Genomic DNA, 18,803 nt, shown 5'->3' with positions numbered 1-18,803 from the left:
AACCATTATTTTTAGATCCTGACAATGACATATTATTCATTAGAAATAATGTTGGAATTTCGCAATCAACTAAAATTTGGTTATCGAGTAAATTCTTCATGAAGACACTCAAAATTAAGAAAGAAATCTTAAAATAACCTTATGTTTTTAGTGGGGCAATACTCAAGAAACCTCACACTCAAAATTAGGGAAGAAAGCTTAAAATCATCTCATGTGCTTAGTACTCAGAAATAAGTGAACTATCCATATATTGATAAATATTCATTTTTAAATATATTCTGGATATTGTCTTAACTGTATCATAAAATTTTCGGTTTTCATAACAACTTGGATGCATTAAGGGATTCGAGATAACTTATGTCTGTTTGGGAGTTTTCTGGTTGGAATTTGATTGTTATTGAATTTCAATCGTTAAAAAAATTATTAAAAAGCTAATGAATTTATTATTATTTTTTTTTTGACGAGATTTGTTGATATTATTATTAGATGTTATGAATTCCATCGTCTGATTGCGATATCCGCACCTTTTTTGTTGGCGGAGCTTTGTCTAAGGTCTTCGGGTCACCAGCTAGTGCTGCCTCTCCACGCTGACCCACCAACGCAAACCCTCCCAACATTTGGACAAGAACACAGAATTTTCCACCCCTGATTCCCGACCCTAACCCCCTGATTTCCCAAAATTGCGAGGGAAAATTCTTTACCAGAATGCAGCAAAACCCATCTCCCCTACCGCACATGTCAGAAATCCCCGAAACTCCCTCCACCATCACCCCTCATAGTTTCCCCGTCGACCCCACCTCGTCTTCACTCTTTGACTGGTCTGATTTCCTTGATTTCAACCTCGATGAGAACCTCAGCATCTCGTTCTCCGATGCCCAGGAACCCGAGCAACCAGGATTTGATCAGGGCCAACAACCGGTGAACTTGGGTCGGATCAGGAAGAGGGATCCCAGGTTGGTATGCTCCAACTTCCTGGCTGGTCGGGTCCCATGTGAGTGCCCTGAGTTGGATGAGCAATTGGAGCAGCAGCAGGAGGAGGAGTTGGGTAGTGCCCTGCCCGGGAAGAAACGGGCCAGAACGGCGAGGCTCGCCGGTGGAAGCCAGGTGAGGTGCCAGGTTCCGCGGTGTGAGGTGGATATTAGTGAGCTTAAAGGGTATCATAAGCGGCATCGGGTGTGTTTGAATTGTGCAAATGCAAGTACCGTGGTTCTTGATGGGGAGAACAAGAGATATTGTCAACAATGTGGAAAGTAAATTCTTTGATCAATCTATTGATCTGTGTATTTATATGTTGTTTCTGGATTGATTAATGCGTTATTAAAGTGATACTGCGAGCCATTATGCAAAGCTGGTATCATTAATGATGTGCCGATCCAGGGCTCAGGGGGCGAGGTGTGTTGTCAAGTTTATGTTTTTTTTTTGGCCGTTGCCAGTAGCGGTCACAGATTGTGCAAATGAATGACTACATCTAACTGTATTTTTATTTTTGATTAATTTGATTTTTTTTCCTTTAACTGTATTTTCTGTGTTGACTTGATGATGAAAAATATTCATGACCATGAGGATATTGCATGCCAACAATGTGTTATTGAGCTCCTTCACTTCTTTTAAGGGAAGCTTTGTAGATGCAATCCAGTAGGGTTTGTCTTTTTTATAGATTAACAATAAGAATATTTTTTCATGTATAAGGCACTGATTAAAGTTAGTAATGTTAGAAGATCAACGAGTTATTGATTTATACCAAGCATTTTTCTATTGGCTAGATCCAATCTCTTATTCCCTGCCAATCGCGAAATAACTTTGAGTTCCGTGTCTCGATTAAAATGGTTCATGGAAAGGGCATAATCATAATCATCATGAGTTCCTTGTTTAAATCCTTCTGCAGCTGCATGAGCCCTTCAATAGTGCCATAAATGTCCTCTAATGAAGAAGAATCCAGTTACAAATGGCAATTATTGAAGGATCTAGATTAAACCTTTGCAATTCATTAGGTTTTTATTGAGTAGTCTGCTTACCTTGCCCATTTTCCCTTATGTTTTATTGTAAAACTTAAATAATAACGGCAGCTTAAAAAGTTGAAGATTGACATCAACGATTCCTACATTCTTGCTATTCCCTGGTTGACTGTGACTAAATTGTTGCCGCAGATGTAGTAGTCCAAGCACTTATTCTCAGTGATGGGTTCATTTGCTTTTTTCACATGGCTTCCCTATCTGCACATCATTTCATTCTTGTGAAGACTTTTAAAAGGTGAATACTAACTGGTGCCAATCAACTATAAGTGTGGACTATAGTTTTCTCGTGGCGGATTCTGATGTGTGACTTGAATCCACTGTTGAATATGAACATCAGGTGAATTTTTGGAAATATGAATGTGAGGTCATGACATCATGTAAAATAAATTTAATTTTAGTTTTATTGTTGTGATATCTAGCCTTTGCTCAAGTTTTCTGTTATGGGAAAATATGTAGAGGAACTTGTAGTTGGTGGCACTTACTTTTTGGTTGAAAATGTTAATGGTCCTTTAACAGGCTATTGTTTCATGGCATTCTACAACACAAATTGTCCATTATTCGTTTGGCCAATGGCACTCCATTTACACATCATTATTGTATTTCAGAATTTTAATTATCCTATAGATTTACCGCTAAAACTGTTGTTTGCTTATTTTCTATTGAATATCTTGTTAATATACCTAAATATCCTTTTTTCAGGTTTCATATTTTGTTAGATTTTGATGAGGGTAAACGCAGTTGCCGAAGGAAATTAGAACGGCACAATAATAGACGTCGAAGAAAACCTAATGATTCCAAAGGAAGCGTGAACAAGGAACCTCAGCCTTTTTTTCTGGTTGATGATGCCAGTGGTGATGATTACTCTGGAAAAGGTATATCAACCTCGCATGGAGTGTTGGTTTCCAATAATCTTAATTGAAAGACTTTCAACTGCCACCCACCTCTTTTTATTCTTCTCTCTACATGCATTGGTGGGATTGGGTGGTTGGTACTTATTTCCAATTATATATGTGGAGAAATGTTGTTCTTTGGGTTGATAATGCTATGCTACAACTGTTCATATTTACAATTAGCATTGCTGAAGCTGTCGCTGCTCTAATAGATTTTTGATTGCTGCAGATAATGTATGTGTGAGCAGTCAGACGGAAGAGAGACCAACAATAGTGGAGTTAGATGGACATGTCTCAGCTCAAGGCTCAGCTCTCAGTTCCCAACATCTTCAGAATGATAGCATTGTTTCATTTGGTGCTTCGGGTGAAGCAAGTGTAGATGAGGAGAAACAGAATCCAAAACACAAGCATTCCCCGTCATACCATGAAAACAAGAACATGTTTTACTCTGTGGTATGTCCAATGCCAAGGTGCCTTATTACATCTTCTATTTTTGTTCATTTTTAAATTAGCTTGGATTAATCTGCAATAATTCAACTCTCTGGTAGTGCCCTGCTGGCCGAATCTCCTTCAAGCTCTACGACTGGAATCCAGCTGAGTTTCCTCGACGATTTCGAAATCAAGTACCTTAAAGATTTTTTTGCTTTTATTCCAGCAAAGTTGTTATGGTTTTGTTTAAGATGCTTTTGATTCTTCTATAGATATTTCAATGGTTGGCTAGCATGCCTGTTGAATTGGAGGGATATATCCGTCCAGGTTGTACAATTTTGACGGCTTTTATCGCAATGCCAAAGCCAATGTGGCTTAAGGTAGTCAGAAACTTATTCTTTTTGTTATGGACGGATATATGGATAATTTAATAATTTGATGCCTATTTTTCAGTATCCATTTTCTGTTGATGTCACAAGTTACTTCATAAACTAAATGATAATTTTTTGTAAGATCGTCTCTGGCTCTTTGCCAATGGTTAGCTCCGTCACGTGTGGTTAACTTTTTTGTGAAGTTAAGGAATGGCTAGAATCCTAAATATCCTAATTGTTTAATGTCTTTACAATGACCAGTTATTGGAAGAACCAAGTCTATTTATTAAAGACCTTGTCTCGTCACCAGGAAATATGTTATTTGGAAGAGGTACCATGCTTGTGTATATAAATGACAAGATTTTTCGCGTCACAAAAGGTCAGTCTGCATTGTGATATATTAGTTTCTTCTTGTTTTCTCTGATAAAATTTGTGTCATGTACCTTTATGATTAATCTTGTTTATTTATTTTACAAAGAAAGCTGTTCGTAGAAAATATTTTTTGAGTATTTGCGTACTTGTATATGTTGAGCACTGCAAAATGTTGCAACTATGGCCGACTATTTATTTGGTCGATAACAGCTCATTATATTCATTATATTCCCTTTCCTCTTGCTTGTCTCAGTTCTTTGGTCAACATGTTGATCATAATTACAATCAGTCAAACTTCGTGTGCTTGCATTTTTTTTTTTTGCAGTGACAAACAATTCACTACTGAACAAATCCTACTCTCTGCATTATCACTGCTGCCATATAGATTTTTCAACCTAGGATCATGTCCTAAAGAGTTTGTGGGGATGAATAAGTAATGGTGAACCAATAGAATAACCTTTTGTTGTAGAGACATCAGGCACGGATAAATAGGTCTGAATGAAATCTGATAGATAATCCGTAAATTGTTTGGCTTTCCTGATAACAATGGTATAATATATAGCATATTTTGTGACTCGGTCTAGTGAACATGAATAAATGCGACACCTTTTGTGGAATGGAACTCGGACGACCATTTCTTTATTGCTATTATTTTTGCAACATTTTACTGAAGATTTCCAATTTTTTTAATGCATTCCTAACATATCACTGGATCCTTGTGGAACAGATGCAGCCTCTATAATGAAAGTTGTTATAAAAGATCGATCTCCAAAGCTTCATTACGTCTATCCAACTTGCTTCGAGGCTGGCAGGCCTATGGAGTTTGTAGCTTGTGGAAGTAATCTACTCCAACCAAGATTTCGGTGTGTTTGTCATGCCTTATTTTATAAATCTCTCTATACTCTTATCTCCATCTTCAATTTGTGAAAAGGCATGATGTATAAACTTTGATTCTTTGCATGATTCTTTCCTATTAAAATGTAATACCTAGATATACAGCCGTGTTTTAGATTTTTTTGATCATGTATGAAAGAAATTTTGATGGTTGAAGAGCAAAGAAAGCAAGTTTTGTTCGGATTTGGTGAATCCATGTTTAGTTGTTTGTATGTATGTGCGTTTCCATTTGCAATTAAGATGGATGGTTCCTTCTATTTCTTTTTTTGTTTTGGATTTGTATAGGTGTTTATCCCTGTTTTTATTTTGTTTCTTTAAACAACACCCACCCACCCCTTAACCCAGCCACCAACAAGAACGTGAGGAATGCGGTGAAGAGTTTGACACTATGAAGCTGGGCAATTGCATGTCACTTGATAGTATGTGAGATTGAGATTGATATTGAGATTGATTAGGTAAAAAGATTGTTGCATATGTCATTGGTATGGATCAACTACATTAGGCATTGTTAGAGGAGTGGTTTCTAGTTTTGTGCTGATGGAACTGACAGAATAACATGGACATGTAATTGATGAAAGATGATCACGAGGAAGGTTAGCAAATCTTGTTTATCGTGCTTTATTTAGTTATGATAATTGTCAATTCTGTGGAGTTGCGATATGAGTTATACAAATGCTTCTGGAATGCTGCTTCAATTTATATTTTGAACAAGATTTATGGGGAAGACATGCTTGGTGCAATTCATATTTTCACGTCTTATTTAGTGCTTTATTCATATATTAGATTGGATGGATAATTTCAGGTTTATTAATTTTACTTTCTTGGTGTCTGTTGACCAGGTTTCTTGTGTCGTTTGCTGGGAAATATTTGGCATATGACATCTGTGTATCATCTGCCTGTTGTAAGAAAGGTGAGAGCGATGATTTCGACCATCAGTTGGTGAAGATATATGTGCCTCAGATTGATATGGATATTTTTGGCCCAGCTTTTGTTGAGGTGAGAGATGCATTTGATTCTATTATACAACTATTATTGTTGCTCAAGTGTCTAACAATGGGCACTTGTTATCCTGCTAGAGCTTCAGCATACCCGACCTGGATCTTTGGTCCTCGCTTAAAAAATTTATAGAAGCATGTTATTTGGATGGCGGCAGTTGTTTCAGTAGTTCGAGAATTCTATGCGAATGCGGCGGAAGGAAACGATGGTAGGGTCTTTGTTAGGGTTCGACTAGTCCCGTGTGACTCTGTTACGATCAACGCACTATTAGAAACGGAGGAAGTGGATGACTCTCAATTCCAGGCATTGGTCGCCGACCCTGATTATGATGTGATTCTTGCAGAACTATGCCATCCGGGCGCGATGTGGAAACCGTTGGGCGGACCACCAAGCTGCTTTGACGAGAAGTATTTGAAAGCGGGAATTGCCCTTTGGTATCTATTTGTGGCCCGAAGGATGATGCCGGTCTCGCACAAGAGCGAGGTGCAAAAAGAGCGGGCTGTGCTCCTGTTTGCTTTGACTGCTGGATACAACATAAATGTGGGCAAACTTATAAATTGTCAGATAATGTTGAGCGCTCACAATAGTCATGTCGGTCTCTTCTTCCCCACCATCATCTCTGAATTGTGTTCGAGGGCGGGAGTGATATTCCGTGATGATGAGGAGTGGTTGCAGCCGATGAAGGCTATTTGTGTAGATGACTTACAGCGGAAGAGGGCAAAACGACACGTAGACTTCCCCACTCAAGAGGAGGAGGCAGGTGGATCAAGCACCGTCGTCCCTCGTCGCCCACAACCCCGCAGGCGCACTCAGAATGACAAAATGGACGAGAGTCTTGCCTTCATGGCTCACTAGGAGCAGGTCAACACCAACTTCCAAGCACAGTTTACCCATCTCGACTCCTTGATGCGCACCATGCTCATCCACGGGGGCATTGACCCAGGGACAATAACACCACATCCGCCGTTCATTCCTCCTTATCAGTTTCAGTATGACTATCTTCCGCAAGGGGATGTCGCCGGGGTTCTACCACCGGAGCACGATGAGGAGGAGCCTTGATCAGGAGAGTTCACTGTTTCCCCTTTCCTCGCGTTTTTTTTTTAATCCCGCAAAGTTTTCTCATGCGTGCTCCCTAGGCTTGGGATATAGTGTATGTTTATTTATCTAGCCTCGGGATGAATTTTTTTCGGTCCTATGCACGATTTGGATGAAGGATTTTCTACTTGAGTTCATGCTACTGGTTGGTTACTCATTTCAACAAGTAATCATTCAAATTCTACTCGCATCTTATGTTTCTCCAGTTCCCCTCACAGATTATGTTGAACTTAACTGTCATCGACACCACTATCAAAATCCACGATGTGTGCATAAAACGATTTCAATTCACCTCGGGATTCATGACGAGTGATAAGACTAAGCAACATGCAGTTCATGTAACCCACAATCATCATTGGCTACCAAGTTAGTAGTTTCACCATCATCTGACACTCATGCAAGACAAAAAAGAAGAACGACCCCCTCATACTAAAGGTGTGCCATGTCCCCATTGCACAAAAAAAAAAAACAAAACACAGAAGTGCACACACGAATGCAAACGCAGAATAAAATAACAAACGACAAGCTAGATTGAAATAATGGTACGAGATAANTTTTGAGTTTCTTTTACTGCTTTATGTTATTATCTCGTACCATTATTTCAATCTAGCTTGTCGTTTGTTATTTTATTCTGCGTTTGCATTCGTGTGTGCACTTCTGTGTTTTGTTTTTNATGGAACTTCGGCGGCATCCATTTGCGGAAGATAGTCATACTGAAACTGATAAGGAGGAATGAACGGCGGATGTGGTGGTATTCTCCCTGGGTCCATGCCCCTGTGGATGAGCATGGTGCGCATCAAGGAGTCGAGATGGGTAAACTGTGCTTGGAAGTTGGTGTTGACCTGCTCCTGGTGAGCCATGAAGGCAAGACTCTCGTCCATTTTGTCATTCTGAGTGCGCCTGCGGGGTTGTGGGCGACGAGGGACGACGGTGCTTGATCCACCTGCCTCCTCCTCTTGAGTGGTGAAGTCTACGTGTCGTTTTGCCCTCTTCCGCTGTAAGTCATCTACACAAATAGCCTTCATCGGCTGCAACCACTCCTCATCATCACGGAATATCACTCCCGCCCTCGCACACAATTAAGAGATGATGGTGGGGAAGAAGAGACCGACATGACTATTGTGAGCGCTCAACATGATCTGAGAATTTATAAGTTTGCCCACATTTATGTTGTATCCAGCAGTCAAAGCAAAAAGGAGCACAGCCCGCTCTTTTTGCACCTCGCTCTTGTGCGAGACCGGCATCATCCTTCGGGCCACAAATAGATACCAAAGGGCAATTCCCGCTTTCAAATACTTCTCGTCAAAGCAGCTTGGTGGTCCGCTCAACGGTTTCCACATCGCGCTCGAATGGCATAGTTCTGCGAGAATCACATCATAATCAGGGTCGGCGACCAATGCCTGGAATTGAGAGTCATCCACTTCCTCCGTTTCTAATAGTGCGTTGATCGTAACAGAGTCACACGGGACTAGTCGACCCCTAACAAAGACTCTACCATCGTTTCCTTCAGCCGCATTCGCATAGAATTCTCGAACTACTGAAACAACTGCCGCCTTGGGTTGATTTCCAAATTGTACCCATCCACGCCGTTCCAAATCCACAAGAGGCCCTAAGTGTCTGTCCTCAAATTGTCTACGAAATCCCCTCTCGACTATAGGGTTTCTGTGAATCTTAGCATGATCGTATCTAGCCCTCGCCGCCTTACTCACAAAATGATGTCTATCAAAGGACGAAGATGAAGAGGAGGAAGCGGGATTACCTCGTTGTTTCTTGGGAGCCATGTGGTTTTGATGGAGATGGTGGATGACCGGAGAGATGTGAGTCTTGTTTCTCCAAGAAGATTGTTCCACCTTGCCGTGAATTGGAGGAGGGAGCGAATTTAATTGCAGTCGCGCTCGAGCGGTAGAAAATTACCGCCCGAGCGCCGAGCTCTCTGGGATATTATTTTTGAAATAAGTGTTCGCGCTCGAGCGGTATAAAATTACCGCCCGAGCGCCGAGCACTCTGGAAAATTATCCCCGCATTCTTTTTTTTTTTTTAAGTAAAATACTAAGAACAGAAATAAAAAATACGAATTAAATGCAAGATAAGGGAACGAGAAGTAGTTCTCAATTTATAGTCGAGAGCTAGACTGTCGGTCAGTTTCAGTTCGGATTGTCTTGGAACCGGGTGATTCCAAGTTGCGGCTCAATTGTGCCACCCACGTAGTGCTTCAGTCGCTGGGCATTGACCGTAAATGTCCCAGACTTTCCATCTTGCAATTCTACAGCCCCCGATGGGTAAACTTTGGAAATCACGAATGGACCAGACCATCGCGACTTCAACTTTTCGGGTAATATTCTCAACCGGGAGTTGTAGAGCAGGACGTTTTCACCTTCCTCGAATTCCCTTTCAATGATTCGCCTGTCGTGAGCCGTCTTTGTCTTTTCCTTGTACGATAGTGTGAGATCATATGCCAGATTCCGAAATTCCTCCAACTGGTCCAATTGAAGCATACGTCGTTCACCTGCATCAGTAAATTAAAGTTCAGTGTTTTTGTTGCCCAGTATGCTCGATGCTCTAACTCTACAGGTAAATGACATGCTTTGCCAAACAGTAGTCTATATGGTCTAGTGCCTATAGGTGTTTTGAACGCAGTCCTATATGCCCAAAGAGCATCATCTAACCTTACAGACCAATCTTTTCGACTGACACCTACTACTTTTTCTAAAATCCGCTTGATTTCTCGGTTAGACACTTCCACTTGACCACTCGTTTGGGGGTGATAGGGGGTAGATATCTTATGTGTGACACCATATTTGCTTAAAAGTTTTTCAAAGAGTTTGTTGCAAAATGGGTGCCACCATCACTAATGATTGCTCGTGGTGTCCCAAATCTGTTAAAAATATTTTTCTTTAAAAATTTCAGGACTACTTGAGCATCATTGGTGGCATACGCTTCTGCCTCAACCCACTTAGACACATAGTCGACCGCCACCAAAATATATTTTTTTGTGAAAGAGCTGGGAAACGGTCCCATGAAGCCTATTCCCTGCACATCGAAAACCTCACACTCAATAATATTATTCAAAGGCATTTCATGACGGTTAGATATGTTACCTGTCCGCTGTCATTTATCACAGGTAAGCACATAAGAACGAGCATCCTTATAGAGGGTTGGCCAATAAAAGCCACATTCAAGTACCTTGGATGCCGTCCTTGTTGGCCCAAAATAACCACCTACTTGACGGTCATGGCAATGGTTAAGGATTTGACCGAACTCCTCCTCTTCAACACACCTTCTTATCATTGAATCTGCATAGATCTTAAACAAAAATGGTTCCTCCCAAAAATAATGTTTCACGTCTGAAAAGAATTTCTTACGCTGATGAAATGATAGATTGGGTGGTGGTGTGCCTATGACAAGAAAATTTGCATACCAAGGACAGTGTCTGACCTCAAATAGCTGCTCATCAGGAAACCAATCATTTATAGCATGATCTACATAGTCATTACTAATCAGCTCCAACCTAGACAAGTGATCTGCTACAACATTCTCGACACCCTTCTTATCTTTTATTTCTAAATCAAATTCTTGCAACAATAAAATCCACCGAAGTAGGCGTGGCTTTGCATCTTTCTTAGCAAGTAAATACTTAAGTGCAGAGTGGTCGGTGTAAACGACGACTTTGGACAAAACAAGATATGAGTGAAATTTGTCAAGAGCAAATACTACTGCAAGTAATTCCTTTTCAGTTGTCGCATAATTCAATTGAGCCTCATCAAGGGTCTTACTTGCGTAGTAAATTGTATGAAATACCTTGTTTTGACGCTGTCCAAGCAGAGCTCCCACCGCAGTATCACTTGCATCGCACATGACCTCGAATGGTAGATACCAATTTGGTGCCACCAAGACAGGAGCCGTCATCAAGCGTTCCTTCAAATCTCCGTATGCCTGTAAACAGTGAGAATTAAAATCAAAGGGCACATCTTTCATAAGTAAGGAAGATAGAGGTTTGGCAATTTTAGAAAAATCTTTGATAAAATGCCGATAAAAACCGTCGTGGCCTAGAAAACTTTTAACTCCCTTTATGGATGCCGGAGGTGGTAAGTTCTTGATAACTTCAATTTTTTCCTTATCCACCTCTATTCCATGCCCTGATATCTTGTGCCCCAATACTATGCCTTCTTGTACCATAAAATGGCACTTCTCCCAATTCAGTACCAAATTCGTCTCCTCGCATCTCATCAACACCATCTTCAAATTCTGCAAACAGTTTATCAAAAGAAGAGCCAAAAATCGAGAAGTCACCCATAAAAATTTCAAGGAAAGTTTCTATCATGTCATGAAATATAGCGGTCATGCATCGTTGAAAAGTGCCAGGGGCATTACACAAGCCAAAATGCATTCGTCTAAAAGCAAAAGTGCCACAAGGACAAGTGAAAGTGGTTTTCTCTTGGTCCTCAGGTGCAATCATGATTTGGTTATACCCCGAATACCCATCTAGAAAACAGTAAACTCATGACCCGCTAACCTCTCTAACATTTGATCAATGAAGGGCAGTGGAAAGAGATCTTTACGGGTAGCATCATTTAATTTCCTCTAATCCATGCACACACGCCATCCCGTAACTGTCCTAGTGGGTATCAATTCATTTTTTTCATTGGTGATCACAGTAATCCCACCTTTTTTCGGCACACATTGAACAGGACTTACCCATTCACTATCAGATATAGGATATATGATACCTGCATCAAGGAGTTTGATAGTTTCTGCTTTTACTACCTCTTGCATCTTTGGATTTAATCTTCTCTGAGGTTGCACAAGAGGTGAGTACTTATCTTTCATCAAGATCTTGTGCATGCAGACTGATGGATTGATCCCTTTGATATCCACCACTTTCCATGCAAATGCACTTTTGTATGCTTTTAAAACTTCCAGCAGTTTGTCCTCCATTACATCTGTCAAAGAAGAAAAAATAATGACAGGTAAAGTGTTATTCTCACCTAGGTATACGTACTTTAGGTGTGGAGGCAATGGTTTGAGCTCAAGCTTCGGTGGCTCCTCCAGGCTTGACTTCTGAGGGATCAAGTCTCTTCGATCTCCCAAGTCCTCTAATCTCATCTTTATTGGCCTCTTCCATGGCTGGTTAGCATTGAGGTATGCCACTATTTCAGCTTTCTCTTCGTCCAAGTCATCTTCGCTCAGTTCGGTAGTTAAAGTGGCATCCAAAGGATCTCCAGTAGCACCCTGCATATAGTTAGACACAAGAGCATCAAAAGCATCGATTCTATAACAACTATCAGAATGCAGTGTGTGCTTAAGTGCATTAAAAACATCAAACTTGATCTCTTCCTCGCCCACTCTCAATCTCAACTTCCTTTCTTGAACATCAATCAGGGCCTTGCCAGTCGCAAGGAACGGTCTCCCCAAAATCAAGGGCATCTCCATATCCTCCTCCATGTCGAGCACCACGAAATCAGCAGGAAAAATAAAATTATCCACTTTCACTAGCACATCGTCAATAACTCGTCGTGGATACTTGACAGATCTGTCTGCTAGCTGTAAAGACATCCTTGTTGGCTTAGGTTCCCCCAATCCAAGTTTCTTAAACACAGAAAAAGGCATCAGGTTAATACTTGCACCAAGATCACATAACGCTCTATGAAAAACAACACCACCAATCATGCAAGGAATAGAAAAACTCCGTGGATCCTTAAGTTCGGTGGGATCTTGTTTTGCACCAAAGCAGAGCAATTTTCGGTTGATTCACTGTCATGTGATCCTCCAATTTCCTCTTGTTTGCTAAGACGTCTTTTAAAAATTTAGCGTAACTCGGCATTTGCATCAAAGCATCGGCAAAAGGAATATTAATATGCAATTTTTTAAATATCTCAAGAAACTTACCGAATTGCGCATCCAGTTTGGCCTTTTTTAATGCTGCAGGAAAAGGAGGAGGTACAACAATTTTAGGTTGTGCAGTGGGTGTTGGTGTAGTGTTAGAAGACTTACCTTTAGATGTATCAGTATGCTCATCCAATGTTTGAGTTTTCTCTTTTTCTCTGGTCTCTAAAACTTTCCCACTCTTCAACTCGATGGCCTTCACTTGCTCTTTTGGATTTGTCTCTGTGTTACTTGGCAAGGTGCCCGGCTCTCTACTTGCTATCATCTTGGCCAACTGTCCAATTTGATTCTCGAGCCCTTTTATCGATGCATCTTGGTTTTGAAGTCTAGTTTCAGTGGATGAAATAAACTTAGACATCATTTGCTCCAGGTTGGACTTTTCTTCTCTAGGAGGATCAGATCTGTACATCGGTTGTTTTCCATATGGTTGTCCTCCCTGTGGTCGATTCTGACTGTTTTGGCCACCCGATGAGAAGTTGGGATGTTGCCTCCATCCAGGATTGTATGTATTCGAGTATGGGTCATTCCTTGGACGGTTGTGGAGTCCTACTTGATTGACCGGTGCTTCGTTTTGCACATAAAATGGATTGTCATCTTGACAGTCCTTCACAAAATGTTCACCTCCACACTTTTCACAGAATATCTCTTGAAGACGCATAGCTGTTCCACCCATGTTCAAGCCATCTAGTTTCCTGTTCAACACATCAAGTTGTGCAGTAATGGCAGAAAAATCAGTTACCTGATGAACTCCTACACTTCTCCGCTGGTTGTTCCTTTCAGATTGAGGATGATAACTGCTAGCAGCCATTTCCTCCAACAACTCATATCCTTCTTCCGCAGTTTTTCTCAACAAGTTTCCACAATCAGCAGCATCTATCATAGTACGGTTAGGTGTAAGCAAACAATAATAAAATGTTTGAACGACTAACCCAAGTGGTAATTGGTGATGTGGGCATCTTCGTAATAGATCCTTGAAGCGTTCCCATGCCTCATATAAAGACTCCTGATCGAATTGAGCAAATGTGGTAATGTCTGCCCCAGCTTCATGGTCTTAGATGGAGGAAAGTATTTAACGAGAAATGCTTTCGCCATGTCCTCCCATGTAGTGATCGAACCTACAGGCAAACAATTTAACCATGCTTTAGCTTTGTCACGTAAGGAGAAAGGAAATAAACGTAACCTGACAGCATTATCAGAAAATCCATTAAATTTAAAAGTATCGCAAATTTCGAGAAAATCTGCGATGTGCGTGTTTGGGTCATCTACTGCAGTTTCTCCAAACTGGACTGTATTCTGAATCATCTGAATTATAGCTGGCTTGATTTCGAAGTGGTTTGCCCGCACAATAGGCCTCACAATGCTGGGGCGTGCACCATCCAGAGACGGTTGGGCATACTCTAGCATCGGTATGCGGCGTGGCATCTCAATATGTCTCTCTTCATGGTGTTCCTCCTCATGCTCGTGCTCGTGCCTCTCCATCAGTTCCTTCAGTCTCTGCTGCTGTCTTCTCCTGCGGAAAGTTCTTTCAATTTCAGGGTCAAACTGCTCAAGCTCCACGTCAAGCGACTTTGGCATGCACTGGAAAAGATATCTGAAATAAAATATGGAGTGTTNAGCACTGGAAAAGATATCTGAAATAAAATATGGAGTGTTAGCTCAAGAAAAATAAAACAATGCTAAAGAAAATAACTAAAAATAAAATTGTGAATTTACAGTCCCCGGCAACGGCGCCAAAAACTTGATCGAGCAAAACTTGCACTGTGGAATCCTTAATAAAAATATAGTTTTGTATGCTCAAATATTAATCGCAAGTGCACGATGTCAAGTAATAGTATAATGTACGTGAGTACGAGTATCGTTCCACTGAAGACTGTATTTGACAATTATTATTTCAGTTATTAAATCTTTAGCAACGAAAATTGATTGATTGCTTATTACTACTATACTTAAATAAATATGCATATAAACTAATTCAAGAATTGAATAATAAGAATTTATATCTAGAGTGGTTGATTAAAATTCAATGAGAAATGGATTTGTTGGGAATATCGGTTCACCTATCCCTCGTTAATTAATTAATTCATTCGCTAGTGATTTATCCTTCCGACAGGATTTCCTATTTCATTAAACACACTATCTCGAGCTATGCCAAACTAATTCTACTCAGTGAAGTAATTAAATGTCTTTAATTATTTATCAAGAGTGAATTGTATGCCGATCTATGAAATCCCTTAGTTTTCGACCCTTAGGACTATGACTATCGGCGCGTATCCAATTTCATATATCTATGCAAATTGTAGATCCACGGATTATACTACTCGTTCCTATCACAAGCTATTCTCTCGAACTCACTCGCAATATAAAAACGTTATTAAAGTTAGCTACGCTCTAACAATACGATAAAACAATAGTATAATCAAGACTTACGCACTAATCGAAATATAAATTAATCAAATCAAAGTTTGGGGTAGGATCCCCTTAAATCCCAACAAATATTTAACGTTTAGCTAATCGAATTCATCTTTAAAATTAAACAAAACAATGTTTGAATGAAAGAAACTAGATTAGAAATACTAGTCGTGATAAAAATGCGAGGAACGATGTCCGGAATTCTTCGACTCTTCAACTCCAAGCGCAAAAGTTCTCTCCAAAGCTTGTGGCGGCTCCCCAATCCAGTCTGAATCCCTCCAAACGTCCAAAGATCCCTCCATATCATCCACATCCCCAGAATAAGGTAAGGAATCGGCAAAGAACTTTTTCCAAAAATAGGTGGCGCTCGGGCGGTAGAAAATTACCGCTCGAGTGCCACACATTCTGTAAATTTCTTGGAGAGTGCGGCAGTCGCACTTGAGCGGTAGAAAATTACCGCGCCGAGTCTTCTGTAAATTTTCTTCTCGGAAAGCATTTCTCGCGCTCGAGCGGTAAAATATTACCGCCCGAGCGCCATCCTCTCTGGAATTTTGCTGCGCGGATCACCTCTCGCGCCTGAGCGGTGAAATTCTACCGCTCGGGCTCCAGCCTTTCTGTATGTTTTTCTCCTCGGCTTGCATCTTTTGCTATGATTTCAGTTTCCCGGTCATTTTCCTGCAAATTCATCACGCCCTAGTGAGACATGGTCCAATGCAAAAGCTTACTCTAAAACGAACAAAATGTAAAGGAAATGTACGCATGCGCAATGCAAACACACACAAAACTAATGCAATAAAACACGTAAAAACCATACCTACCAATTCCCAATTGAACACTCTTATCAATTCTTATCACTAAAATCATGCGAACATATGAAACTTCTCATCGAGTATCCACTGAAAATTGGGAATTGATTTGTTTTTGACTTGTTGAGTTGGGACTTTGGATAGTTCTATATTTCTTCATGTCAATTTCTATCCCCATTTAATTTGGAATGGCTGGTACTATTGTTGCTAACTGCCAAATATTGGTTTTCATGTACCCATTTTCTTGTATTTCTTTAAGCAAGATAACCTCTAGTTGACATATAAAGAACGTTGCAATAAGAAGACAGTCGGGAAATGGTTTTGTAATAATATAAGGTATAAAGATCCTTATCTATGGATTTTGACTGTGAAATTGACCGGAGCTGCTACAAGAAGTGAGAACTTGTGCCATTATGATAGCGGTTCTTTGATTTTCTTGTGCAGGTTGAAAATCAATCTGGCTTGTCCAACTTCATTCCAATTCTTGTGGGGAACAAAGAAACATGTGCATAAATGGAGATCCTACGACAAAATTGCAACACACTTTTCACTTCCAAAGAACAAATGTCATCTCCTTCAAGATCTCCATGTGAAGCTTTTGCGTCAAGACAAGCACAGTTGTCAGAATTTATCTTAGAAGTAGCTTGGTTGCTCAAGAAACCTGCACCAGAGCAGACATTGACACCTCGTCAAGTACAAAGATTCAACCATTTATTGAACTTTTTGATAGAAAAGGATTCATTTTTCGTTTTAGGGAGAGTATTTTCCTACATTAAAGATGTGGTCGATGACAATTTGATAGATGGAGTTGCTGATATCGATATGAAGATATTACGGAAAAATATGGATATGGCAAGAATTATGATCGTTCAGACCTCCCAAAATAATAGATGTGCTGTTGTACCAACTACAGATCTGGTAAGGACGTCGAATTTCTTTACATATCTTAATAACCAACATGAATGTTTTTCGATAGTGACTTCCACTTTCCAGACATAAAAAGGAAACACGTCTGAGAATATTTCCATTCACTTCCGAGGAACACCTCTCTGGAAAATGCTTCAATGCAAACTACTCACATATAAAGCAACTCCTATGATTTTTTTTCTTGTTAATTTTCTTTCTTGGAACGACGGTCCAAACTCATGTTTTATGTTTCTTGCTGCTGTGTGTGTTTCAGGGCCTGGAGAAAACATTACGGAATATTCCCCAGGTACAAGAGTTCTTGCCATCTCTAGCTGAAAGTGCTAAAGCTCCTCTTTTAAACCAACAGGTTGTCATGAACGTTAATCTCCACGAGAGGCCGAGAAAGTCTGGCCACCTGTTACATTCAGGGATGGTTTGGCCTTCTCGACCCTTTATCATGGTGGTCGCTGTTTTTGGTGTTTGTTTTGGGGTATGTTTAGTCGTCCTCCACCCTCAAAGAGTAGGTGAAATCGCAACGAGTATTAGGAGGTATTTGTTTGACCACAGGTAGCGTCGAACTCGACTGGACTAATTGGCAAGCCTTTCCCGAATGTGTACATATTAGAAATGTACCTCACATCACGAATCGAATATGCAGTTTGGCTTCTCAGCATACAAATTTGAAAGTCTGCTGGTCTGGGCGCAGGCTACTCTGATAAAATCGCGTGGACTTTATATTTTTCTTAATAATAAGAAATAAACGAGATAGATAAATGTGATCCACGTTTGGTGCTTGAATGAAGCTTTTTATTTATTTATTTCTGTTGGTGTGCATTTTTTGGCTTGTTATTTTGTTCACGTTGTAGTGTCTGAAGCAAGATGAGACAAAGCTTGAAACACGACGAAATGCAACTAGATACTAATAAATAAACGTTTGTAGTTTTTAAATACAATTTTAATTATCTCGAGCAAAAATAACAGATAAAGTGTTGTACAAAATATAATTTAAAGTTAAATGTATGAAGTTTATATTGGGAGAAGTGACTGAGGCTAGAGCTTGGAGAAAAATTTCAAATTGATTGAAAAACAATGTGAAAGTTTTAATATTTTATGTTAAAAACTTTCTGATAAACAAAAATGGGGTACTGCCCTTTATACGATACAATCAATTGTGGTTTTGATCATTTTTGTTCTTTTTTCTACCAAAATGTTGTTCCACTGAAGGAGTGGTCGGCTGTTAACCAATTGGAGAGGAATCGGTCCTCGGTCGGCTTGCGTTTGATTAACTAGTTGGTGAGGCAATAGTTTACCAAAGCGCCAAGCATTAGTGTCAAGATGTTTGAAAGGTTGGAGGAAAGAATGTCAATCTCATGTCGACGATCTTATCTTAAAAGCAAAGGAGAAGTTAGCTCAGTTCAAACTGAACGCGATATAATCAAACTTATAGTTGACGTCGTCGAGAATATAAAGCCCATATGCAAAGTAGAAAAAGTAGGAGTCGCTGGTAATATTTATGATGTCCCTGAGATTGTAGCCAAGGATAAAATAAACTTCTTAGGTGTGGTAGCGTGGCATGATACCTGTTAGAGTAGATGTCCTGCAAGCCAACGGTTGACTAGAGAATTTAGTGACTCAAGTGTAATAAACAATCTTTATTTTAATATAATTCATTATTTCGTGGTTTGTTATTTATTTATTTGTATATCTATGTGATCAATATAGATAAAGACCTTGATT

General features: G+C 40.0%; 1 protein-coding gene and 1 non-coding gene across 2 annotated transcripts; both read left to right on the top strand.

The window, feature by feature from the left end:
* The first annotated feature begins 536 nt into the window (after positions 1 to 536).
* On the top strand, positions 537 to 17,888 carry LOC140967137 (squamosa promoter-binding-like protein 7). The gene is given in 10 exon segments (XM_073427555.1): positions 537 to 1,250; positions 2,715 to 2,887; positions 3,135 to 3,358; positions 3,454 to 3,528; positions 3,607 to 3,714; positions 3,967 to 4,084; positions 4,805 to 4,940; positions 5,811 to 5,967; positions 16,605 to 17,078; positions 17,341 to 17,888. Coding segments are annotated over 10 exon segments (2,307 nt in total). The 5' UTR covers positions 537 to 705; the 3' UTR covers positions 17,638 to 17,888.
* On the top strand, positions 13,884 to 13,989 carry LOC140971925 (small nucleolar RNA R71). The gene has a single exon (XR_012174398.1). It is a non-coding gene; the product is annotated as a small nucleolar RNA R71 (small nucleolar RNA).
* Positions 17,889 to 18,803: the final 915 nt, after the last annotated feature.

Source organism: Primulina huaijiensis, chromosome 2 (assembly GCF_012295235.1).
Source record: "Primulina huaijiensis isolate GDHJ02 chromosome 2, ASM1229523v2, whole genome shotgun sequence".
Classification (NCBI taxonomy): Eukaryota; Viridiplantae; Streptophyta; class Magnoliopsida; order Lamiales; family Gesneriaceae; genus Primulina; species Primulina huaijiensis.
Note: the sequence above shows the minus strand (reverse complement) of the source record. Positions and strands in the feature narration are given on the sequence as shown.